Source organism: Atractosteus spatula, chromosome 4, assembly GCF_055471065.1.
Source record: "Atractosteus spatula isolate fAtrSpa1 chromosome 4, fAtrSpa1.hap1, whole genome shotgun sequence".
Lineage (NCBI taxonomy): Eukaryota > Metazoa > Chordata > Actinopteri > Semionotiformes > Lepisosteidae > Atractosteus > Atractosteus spatula.
Window position 1 is genome coordinate 29786503 of NC_142709.1, and position 12106 is coordinate 29798608.

Consider the following 12106-nt stretch of genomic DNA (forward strand, 5'->3'; position numbering starts at 1 on the left):
ACCTATCTGTAATCCACCAGATAGGTCTCTAGTTTCCTGTTTGACCAGGCGCTCAGATGGCCAGCCCACAGTGATTCTGATGCCAGGAGCTCCAGTATTTTAACCTCCTTCTCCCAGCAGGCACATCTGCAAATTAAGTGACATAATAAACCCCAGCAACCACACTAAATGAGCAAATACTGACACAGACATAATTCACAGTTGATTCATGGCAATTCCACTTTCTTCTTGAAAAAAAAAGTCTATAGTTGCAATATAGCCTTGAAACATGTTTTGATTTCCCATCTTTTACTGTTATAAACACTGCATGCGTAACTTTATTTAGATTCCATTTTACTGGTAAATTTCTACATGCATTTATTTTTTTGCTTTTATAGTAGCAACTGAAACAAACATAACCTACTGTAGAAGAAGAGGTCAGAAGAAGTATTAGTACTCGTAAAAATTTAATGGTTTGTTTTACATCGCTGTCATATTTTTTCCTGTAATTAGTGTTTAACGGTGGTATTATTTTTTCTGTAATTAGCGTTTAGCTGTAGTCAGTATGTATTATGTATTTTAAGTGTTTTTCAAATGTGCATAATCCATATTACTCATTGATTTCATTTCCTATGCTTAGGTTATAATGATAATTTAATTGATTGTGACTGGCAAGTGTTTGACAATTTAGACTGCATCAACTATATTAGTTTAATAAAATAAAGCTGAAGGATAACATTCTATATTGTGCAAGTAAAACTATTCTAGTTCTTTCTCTATTGCATGCCATTTTGGTTGTACAAAATAATGTATTGACTTATGTTGCACTCAGGCAAAACTGTAATCAACTGTAGTAGTGATAAAAAAAACTCTCCATACTTGGTAACTCACCGCTACCCTACTCTTTCAGAAATACAATACTACTCAAATCTGCTCAATATTAACAGAGGTTTCTTTGTGGAATGGCTCAATGTGTCAATATATAGTTAACTTTGTGGGAAATCATTCAAAACTAAACGAAAGTGCTTTAAAAAGGACACTAATTAGACTTTGATAGCAGGACATAGTGTCTGTCACTCCCAACAATGATTTATATAAATTCAGTATTTAGTGTCTGGCATTTCACCTTTTTTTTCCTTTCGTTTGACAGATTCTTTATTCTAGTTAAAAACACAAAAACGAACACTGAGCATTTTGCTGTACCAATCCATAGAGCTGAATTTACAGGTGATACAGATCACTGATCCCAGAATCTGTGTAGTGTTCATTTCAGTTCTGCATTTTACCAGTTGATAATGATAATGAGTATCATATTAATGTAATTATACATAATAATGATAAAACAATATGTATATTTACATATTATGTATTATTATAATAATTATAATAAAACTGTGAGTATTACAGATTTATTTGATATTATTGCACATTTATCTTCTGCAGTTGTTGAAGGGGACATCCCAACAATATTCTTGTCAACAAAACAGAGATGTTTGTAGTTCCATACAGCTTTTAATTATGATAAAATAACAAATAAAAAAACATTAGCTTTTACAATATACTGTATGTTGTAAAAAAGACACCAAAAACACACAGTGCTTCTACCTTATATACTTCTCAAAAGCCCATCTTCATAGCTTCCACTGTGTTTGAATGTATAAAGTTAGATGTGCAGTGTAGTAATTTATCTATGTATTTTCACTGTTAAATGCCAAATACCAAAAGCTATAGTGTTCATATCACGTACTGTATTAAAATACATCATAATAGCCATGAACAGAAAAGGGCAGCAACACATAATTAATTCAGCAACTTTTTTTACATCACTGGCAGATCAGTGCTGATTTGGTAATGCAAGAATCATGAATCCCTCAGCTTTAATATGATTAAAATACTTAAGGGCACAGAACCTTCCCATTTAAAGTATTATTGCTCCACTTAGGTGGAATTTCAGGAAGTGGACAAAAAGTTCAGATTTAATCTAAATGTAGTTTTGTTCATGTAGTATCTGATTGCCATGACTGTGTATTTTTCTGAAAGATTGAGCAGTGGTAATAGCAGTGATTTGTTAATAACATGCTTGTATGAAAACATTTTTTTCTTCTGTTCTGCTAATGTTTTGTAAAGCATTTGAACATGAGCAGCACAGTGGTGCAGTGCTTAGCATTGCTGCCTTGTAGCTCTGGAGCCCTGGATTCAGTTCCTGTGGTACTGTCTACATGAAAGAGTTTTATAAGTTCTTCCCATTTTGGAGTGGGTTTCTTCCCACAATCCAAAGACATACTGGTACTATAGGTTAATTGGCTTCTGGGAAATTTGACCCAGGTGTGAGTGTGTGTGTGTGCCTTGCAATGGACTAGCGTCCCTTCCAGGATGTACCCTGCCTTGTGCCCATTATTTGCCGGGGTAGGCTCTGGCTCCCCTGTGACCCTGTATTGGATAAAGCAGTTAAGAAATGGATGGATATGAGTGCTAAGAGTGTTAATGTTCTTTCATCGTTTTTGTTTTATTTGGATTCATCAGATCTTATTCCAATTCTTAAGTTAACCAACTTGCTTTACCTCTGCAATCTTTGCAATAGCTCAGGAGGAAGGGAAGGTTTTGCATGCATGCCCACTTTTCACATAAACACGCATCAGAGCAGAAGTCACATTCACTGGAGGATTAATGCAGGTCTCTACTGTCATGGCTGTAAGCTCATTGGATCCCAGCAGGTCATACGAATCACTGTTTCACTGTTTCACAGCTGACGACAGTCTGACTGGGTCAAGTACACCTAGTTCTAGCAAAGTGTGCTCTGTCATCCCTCTAACAACTACAGTAGTTCATGGCTTAACCCTCACGTGGACTATACCCATTGATTTAATGTGCCTTTACTAGTTGAGCTTCTTGAGAACCACAACCTTATTGGTTCTTATCTCATTGTCCCTGCTACACCAGTACGAAGTGGTACAGTACAGGCCTAATTAGTTGTACCTAACCTAATCACCAAGCCACGACCTATTGTTTTTTCTTTACTTCTAGACAGAACAATAGGGATTAAAAATAATGCGAAAAAATCATATTGTGCCTTAAAAAAAAATACAGTATAAGCCTGCTGTGAAACCCCGGTATTGTTTATATTGCACAGTCTGAAACAGAGACACAATAGAATAAAGGTATTTAGAAATTAGACTGTGCATTGTGGACTTCCCTTATATATGTTCAATATACATTTTAAACTTCATAAAATTGAGATACACAGAAGGAGAGCAAAATCCAAATGTTATAGACATCATTATGTGAACTCTCAATCACATAATCACATTAGCTTTCTGAGTGTTATAAGTCATTGAACAACAGATCCATGATATATATTTAATGTACATATTAGAACTGATGAACCCATGACTCCTGTTGTTAATTCTGAAGACCCCTATAAGCAGATATAGTATGAACTGCTTGGTATTTTGGTATTATGACATTAAATTTTCTGCTTTTAGAGGTATGACATGTTACTCTACATAGAAGCAAAATATCTTTTGTTGCATGGATGTTGTTTATGCAAGATTAAAATCTATTATATATTAACATTAGAAGATCTTGGATTAAACCATTTGATTTGAAACTTCTTTACAAATGCTTGTCTGTATCAGACTGTCATAGATAGTGTACAGTGACGTGTCTGGACTTGAATTTTTTCATTTATAGTTGCGTTCCTCTGGTGGAAAGGTGTATTCCTTTAACTTGTCACTTGCATATCAGGATCCTGTAAACTGTAAAGGGGCTCAAATGTGTTTCTATTATAAATATAGTTTCACTGAGCTTCACATTCTTCACATTCAGTTTCACATTCTGAGCTTCAGCTTATATGGGTTGTGTGCACAGGTTCTGTTTTTTTTGCACCGGTTGACTTATTTCAGTTTTTCAACATTTTTGAGGAGGAGTAGCTCACTTTTCTTTTCTTAAAAATATTTTAAGGTTAACCTTACCAGCATAGGACAGAAAAATATGGTTTCAGCCACTAACACTGCTGTTGTATCCTTGAAGAAATTACTTTCTATCCAACTGCTCCAATCAGCGGAGCTATATGAAGGGGTAGCTCTTAGTCTGTTTTAGTTGTGGCCTGATACTGTAGATCACAAGTCTTGTGAGCTTTGTGCTGTAGCAGTTATGTTGGTTGTGGGGGTGGCTAGGTACAGTAAATTAGCTGCACTGTTAGAAAAACTCACTTCAGACTATCTTTCTTGTTTTTTTCAAACAAGTTTATAACTAATTCTTGAACAACAGTAAATTCTTGAACATACGTACTGCAGCTGTGTAACATTTAGGGATTACACTGAAGTGACTGAGAAAATGTAAGAATGAGATTTGTGTTTTAAAAATGCTTTGTGGTTTTTATCACCATAAGATGAATGTTGAATGTTTCCAATCAAAAAGAATTAAAAAATTCCACCTGCTCTATCCAGTGTTTTTGTATGTATATATACTGTCTTTGCATAAAACTTAATCTTGAGGTATTTATCAGCAAAATAATTCAGAATGAGTTGTGAAATATGTTACTAATGGTTATGATAGTAAAACAGTTTGAATTGAACACTTCATTGAACTGTTAGTGCAAACAAAATGATAAATTCACATAGAAATCATAATGTAGAAGCACAAATATTTCCAAAAAGAAATTGGCCATGTATTCAAGTGTTAAATTTTATTACTTTTAGGCCACTTGAGATACATTTCGGCATTTATTTTTTTGTAAACAACATTTTATAAAATTGTGTTTATTTTCATCTCTATAATAAGAACATTAATATTTTTAGTGTTTCAGTTGGGAAAGTAAAATATTTGTTTAGATTTAGTAATATACAGAATTATATTTGTTAGTAAAAAAGGAGTTTATATGAATGTCTGATGATGTGCACTCTTGCACTTTTCTCTGCCCTGTTGCAGCTCCCTCTACTGATGTGAAATGAAATTACTGTTACCTTTCCTGCACAATTGGTAGACAAACAATAGCTCTCATTTTACTTGTACTGTAGGTGTTGAACATTTAACTCTTGGTTATCCTTCAGGCAATATTTCATATACAGTATATAAATACATTATACAGCCTTCACAAGTGCATGCATATGACAATGGATTTTAGTTGACTGACAGTTATGTTCAGCATTGAAACCTTACTAAATAAACTTAGGCAGTATATCTTGTATTCAACTAAAAAATTATTTTAGTTAAATGTATGTCATACCTATAAGTGGTACAGTATTCTTATCCCTTTCACTTAAATACTACGGTACAAATTAAAAACTCCTGTACGTTTAAATATTAAAAACTATCAGATGAGTAGAGTATGTGCATCGTAAACGGTAAGAATCTGATGTACTATTATGTATTTGATCTGTTACACACATACTTTTTCCTTTTGCTTAGAAGTCACCGAATTTTGATTTTTGTTTCTCCATCAAATTGTTCAGCTCTGCCTGGAGTTTTGGATTTTGAAATCCTATTCTTTTATGGTCTGTTGTTGTAAATTCTAAAGAATGGGAGTTCGACAAATCCAAGTAGACCTGCTGTACAGATATATACTGGAATCATGTACATTTTTCTCCATTTCATCTGTTTCCAGATAATTTGTCTATGGCCTTGATTAAGTGAAAACAATAACCTACACAGTGGCAGTTACAGACCTGCTGCATTGATGAAGGCTTACCATTGATTAGGAATACGAATAGACTGTCAAATTAAAAGCAACTGGCAATTAAAGAGGTTTATAATGGATGGTTAAAAGTCCTGATTGTATCAAGCCATGTGATTCCGAAGCTTTATTTTATGGATATTTAGCTTTAAAAGAATAAAATGTTGCTGTAAAGCTGTCAGAGTCATGTCAAATTTTTATTACAGACTTTGCAGAAGGCAGATTACAGTAAACTTTAGCTACAAATGAGCTATTTCTCTGTTCTCTATTTTAAATTATTAGATTGAAATGAATTCTTTAAAGGTGAAGCTACACAGTTTGAACATGAAGATTACCATTACCTTGATCTTTCACAAATGCACATTGCTCACAGTAGTATTTCAATAAAATCCATTCGTACCAACTTTCTGAATTTCTGCATTAATGAATTGACTTTAAGTGAGAAAATGTAACATCACCCTCTTTATCCAATGGAAGTTTTGTGAGAAGAAGAGCCATGTACTAAAGCATGAGCAAAGCTACCCCTTACAAATATTATTTTGAAGATTCCCTGCTGTATTGCTTTGATGATCTGCAGTTGTCTTAGTGGAAGTACGTGCATGCAGACATTCTGTAAGTTTCCTACAATGTATTTGATGTATTTGGCTCACTATGCACTTAATCTTTATGACTTCAAATGCCCTAGATTTCCTTGTTTCAGATGATACAAAGCAGAAATAACTAAAATTAGTGCATTCAGAATATGGCATAAAAATGAATTTATACTTTCAAAACAGTAAAAAGTAATTCGTTTTACCTGACTAGTGTTTTCGTTCCTAATATAAGGCTCTTTGCTGTACTGATTCAAGTGTTGTTGGGCTTTTTGGCATTAAAACTTATTGTGTGAAGTTTGCTTTCTAGATGTATATACTGTATATGTGGTGAAGTCTATTAGGAATAATTTTAGCACCCAAAATTTATTTTATTACAACTTCATTACTGGCACAAGTAAAAATTAAGGGTTAAAGAGTTGTGTTGTTAATCTGCTTTGTAGATTTATAGCATCCTTACTCTTGTCTGGACTGTTACCAGAAATGTCTGTCACTTACCATTTTAGCTGCTTAATTGCTGGCATTTGACTTCTTTGCAAATATAGATCACTCTTCTGCTTTGACTTTCTTCTTTCCATAAATAAACCTTATGGCCTCTGTGGACAGTATTTGCTGGGTTTTTTTGTGTTTGGTCATATCTCTTTCAACAACTGGAAATTAGGCTCTGCTATGCTAAAACTCTGGTAGTTATATCGAGTAAACAAAAGTAGGCTGTAATGGATGCTTTCACTCATACTGATGCACAGCTTAACACTGTCTGTATACATGATTAGAATGTTTGCTTTTCTGTTCTTGAACTCCCCCTCTCCCGTGGTCTTTCTGTTTACACCTGCTAATGCCCTGTCCTGTACCTGAGTGAGTGGAAGTGTTACTCATCGGTCGTGACTAAATCAGACCCTTGTTCTTCCTAAAAATACTGTCCACTGCAGGTATGCTGCTGTGAAACTGGCTAAATTAACCTGACGCCTTGCTGATCACTGGCTTTCCCTGGTGACATGGACAAGGGCTGCTTCTGTTTGCATTGTGTCGCTATCGCTTTTTATTTTCTTAAATCTACTGCAATCAAAAGAAGCTTCAAAGGGAATGTTGTGTTACCTACTGTACAAAGTACAATGCTAGAATACACCATTATATGTCCAAAACTTCCGTTCGCTTGAGAAGTGAAAGTGTTGTTCGAATTTTGTTTTGTTTTTCTTCTTCGCCATTATTTTTCCGATGGACCAGGCGGCTGCTTCTCAGCGTTTCTGAAACGTCATGTATTCACTTTGCATCGTTTTAAATTGGAGGTATACATGTAGCCACAATGAAATCATTCCTCTCACAAGCTGTGTCTCACAATACGTAGGTTTCTACATTACCTGAAATGTAATTGGCAACATTTCTCACCAGTGGCTTCCAGACCAAGTTAGATTGTGTTTCATGTTCTAAACTGTGACGTTGCCTAATTTGTTTTTCCTGGTGTTTGTGTTCCAAAACAGATCATCCTGAAGTAACCAACAGGAAAGGAATGGAGTGTCAAGATGCTGCACTAAGAAGCCCAAAACAGCCCTTCTGTAAATACTACCTTTCCTCATCATTAGAAGTTCAGCAACCTGCATGCTAAAAATATAATTATTAAGGACAAATCATTAACTATAACATTGAGTGCTGTTGTAATATATACAAATTATATATATGTATTGCTAAGAAAAAGAAATATTGACATGTAAATGACACACAATCAGCAAATGTACATACACTATATAGGTAAAGGTGGAGATTTCATTCTAATGATTGTTTGCAGCTGTTCTCTGAGTAATGTGGGGTTGTTCTTTTTCCAGTTGTTTGTTTTCTAACTTCACAAGGTTCACCCTAGAAAAACACCTGATTTGCACTGTCAGAAAGAATATATAGCACTTCATGGTAAGTGCTTTATTGTATCAAACAATGTACAAATGGAAACCATGTGGAAGCCCCTCATGGTTACATCCTAGAAACATATCCATTGCACTTGGCTAGTGAATCAGCCTAGAGGGATTGCTTGATTTTTTTTTTTTATTTCTTTGAAAAAATGAATGTCACACCAGATAAGCTGAGACTCTTCTGGTGGTTTTCTGCTTTATAGAGGTATCACAACTCTTATTCCTCTTCCTTCTCTTTTGGCCTTATGGGATGGAAAGGCATTTCATTTTCATGTGGTGTTCATATTCAAAAGGTGCGGAATAGCTAGAAAATTATGATTTATGAATGAAACTTCCCCAAAATAAAATAATAAATTAGTTTTCTTTTTCTTCAAAGTGATTGTGAAACTAAACAGGCATGGGCTACATTTTCCAAATGTCGGTTTTAGAAGCTAAAGTTCAATTGAGAATAAAATCAGCAGCCCCTCAGCTTGCCCCAAGTGTTCTCTGTCTGCCTTTCAAATCTGAGAAGAGTAACTCTTGAGGAGGAAAATCCTGGAATTGGAATTTGAAGAGATTTTGTCAGAGCACTGGCCATTAGGGAGTCTCAAGTTGCCTCCAGTAATGTGCCAAGGGCTTAGCAAAGCTGGTAGACTGACCAAATACACCAAGCTGTGTCTGTCAGTTTTGATAGGTTTTGTCTGCAGGCAGACGACATTGAACTGAAATATCACCATGAACAGCAGATGCGGTAAAAAAAAGTCTCTGGTTAATGTAATTCTCTTTGTTGTCTGAGCTCTGGCTACCTTCACAATCTTTTATGCAAGGGTGACAAGCCACCAGATGAGGAAAATGAAAATATGAAGAACTATAACACAAAAATGCAGTGGCTGACCTTACCAAATAGGATAATGTACATTCAAAAGAAAGGTTTCAAGCTAATTCTGTTGTTCTTTACTTAACAGTCCTGTTTTTGGGGGGAATTGTAGAAGTGCCTAAAATACAAGATTTGCTACATTGTTTTAAAAAATAGGTTTAATTCTGAAAAATGCCATTGTGTTGAACAAACTTCCCAAAAATTATTGGTTATTTTAAAGAAATCTAACTGTACATTTCATGGTTTATAGTTTTACAGTGTTAATACACTATTTTGTTTGAAAATGCTATTAATTAACTCAGTTACATGCTACTTTCAATGTAAAACTAAACAAGACAGCTTAGGTAGAATGTTCAATATTCTTTAATATTTTAATATTCATTTTTAATGTAGGACATGTAAGTAGTTTACAATGGAAAATGTGGTTGATAATGAGTGAGAATACAGGAAACGTGTTGTGACTATATTATTAAAACATTAAGCTCTTAACTTAGTATGTTGAAATTCAGTCATAACAATTTATTACAAATTATATCAAACTTGTTTTCTACATTAAGAGGTTTCTGTCTGCAAGAATCATTATATAATTTCAATAGGATGTGGTCGCATATTTGATTATCATTGTATACTGTTACCTGATATTTTTCTTAATGCTTTACAGTGTTTTTTAGCTATAACATCCATCACACTAAGAACGGATTGTTACTTTGCAGTTTTTTATCTGAATCATAACAATTTTCAAAGTGTTTGATTAACAGACAATCCACAGCAAAAATCTATGTTTCAGCATGGTTAAGGCACTGTTCTAAAGTTTAATTTTCATTCAGTATGATTTTTCTTCACAAAAGTTACAGTTTTAATGTAATTTTTGATGTGGAAAGTGATGAAAAAATATTTTATGTCAGAATTTAATTTTTGTTATATATTAGTAATAGAAAAATATTGTAACCTATTATATTTTAAGATGAATGTAATTTATTAAGCTAAGCTTAGTCCTACTCTTGGTTTTTCGGAAGGTCTGGTCTCTTAATCAGTTCATAAGGAGAGGGTGTGGAACGAGAGAGTTCCTTTTTTGAAAACCATTGATGGCAAGATTCTAGATCTTTTGCTTGTCACTGCCTTCATCACCAGTGCAGGACAAAGGAACACAGTGTGAGCGAGGTTTTAGAATTGCTTGTATTATGTAAAAACATGTATTGTATAGGTAACATTTTACCAAAAAGTCATGTACTTTTCACTGTAGTATGGTAGTATTTCAGAACAAAATCAAGTTGTTGCTGTGGCAACCTAAAGTTGCGATGACTAAAGTTCTGTATTTTTGTAAATGACGTAATTGTTGAGTTTTCTTTTCTAGAACACTGTACCACAATAGGGGGTAAAAGCAGAATATACTGAAATCATCTCTTATTTTTGTCAATATTATATGATGTTTTTTTTCAGTAGCATTTATTTTTTTCTGCATTTTTGTTTTGTTGTTTTCCAATTAAAATAAAATTGGTAGGCTTATCGATGACACCTAATATTAAATGATTACATAATATTTACTATGATACACCAACAAAATTATCAAGCAGGAATGTGTCTACTTTATTTGGTACATGCCTCTTTAAAATGAACTGGTTGAAGGAACTCTTTAATAAAAAAAAATCCAAGAACAGCGCAAACTATCAATGAAACAGGTGCTCCGTAGCTGACTGGAAGGGTGTAGGAATGCACTTTTTTCCCTTAAGTATGTAACTTATGTTCTTTTTAATGTATATTGTAGGGTATGGCAAAGTTGGCATCCTTTTAAAATTAATACCATTATCATCTCCTATTCCTATTAGTACAACTAGTCTTAAGTGAGCATCTTGCATGAAAAGTATAAACCAGACTGGATGTTCATTTCAGTAAAGATTCAGTTCTGATTTTTTGAAAGTTTGTTGGAATAGTAAAATTACCAGTCTGAGTGACAGGTGTTTCAGCATGTCTTCTTCAGCGTTTATTTTAGTACTCTAAAGATATTTTCTTTTAAGTAGAATATATTAAGTGTACAATGCACAGTCAAAACATAAAACTTCACTATAATTTTAAGGTAAAACAGTGATTAAGCACTTTGTCAGTAGTCTGTTAATTTGGCAGAGAAAGTTTATCAGTAAACTTTGCCTTACCTTAGTATATTATTCTTAAGGCTTTATATTTGAGAGCTCTAAAATATAAAAGGCTGTAAATTGTCTACTGAACTGATCAACTTCATTTTTTAATGTTTTTTTATTGTAGTTTGCATTATATTTTTATCTCCAGGTATTTTATTACGAGGCCAAAATTGTACACTGCTCTTAAAGAAGCAGTCTTGAATCCTTTTTTTTGCAACAAAATGCCTGATACTTAAAGGTCTGTGGCGTTTGTGCTATACTGATTGGTTGTAACATTAGTGCAGGCATTTTATTGCAACTGCTGTGTTGCCAATTATAATTCTAATCTGCAACACAGTAGTAAATCTACATTGCAAAGTAAAGAAGCCCTTATTGGATTTATTAGTTTCTATGTAACCATTTTAAATGTTTTATTTGTGCATATGTTATGTGCTATTTTATGTTATATAGTCAGTTGTTTTGGTTCCTGCAAATGGTGTAAAACCTATTGAGACAAAACAAATAAAAAATAAATACAAGGCAACGTTTCATGTTTTTTTTTGAGTGTGTTTATTTTATCACTTTGCTGACATATCAAATCCTGCACTTCAGTGTATATAGGGTTGCTTGCTGTCTGTGTACTTTGCAGTAACATGACTCTTATATCTCTGGAAGTATACAGTGCTGAGAAAGGTTTTTTGTATATTTAAGACATTTGTAAATAATAATATAAATATAAGAATGTATATATAAATATAAGAGAATGATTGGTCTTTTTACTTGCATATTATAGCCCTAAAGCATAATGAAGTCTTCATGAAAGTCTCAATATAAAATGAAGATAAATTTGATTAAACATATATCCCAAAGATATAAGATATATTTGGATTATGTAAGTAACAAAATGATCCAATTGTAAATATCCTTGTATGAACAGGTATGTGAACCCTTTGATTTAGTAAATGATGCACTTTCTTGAGCAGCAACAACCT

At 33.6% G+C, this 12106-nt stretch overlaps 1 protein-coding gene across 14 annotated transcripts in view; it reads left to right on the top strand.

Annotated features, from left to right (window-relative positions):
• Nucleotides 1–11653, top strand: part of mbnl2 (muscleblind-like splicing regulator 2) — an 84976-nt gene extending 73323 nt beyond the window's left edge. For 13 of the 14 annotated variants that reach the window (XM_088912551.1, XM_088912554.1, XM_088912552.1 and 10 more), the window contains one exon: nucleotides 7722–11653. In XM_088912551.1, coding sequence (XP_088768677.1) covers nucleotides 7722–7846 — 125 coding nt within the window. In that variant the 3' untranslated portion in view covers nucleotides 7847–11653. The remainder of the gene's footprint in view (nucleotides 1–7721) is intronic. The other variant, XR_016090912.1, reaches the window with a different exon arrangement.
• The last annotated feature ends 453 nt before the right edge of the window (nucleotides 11654–12106 follow it).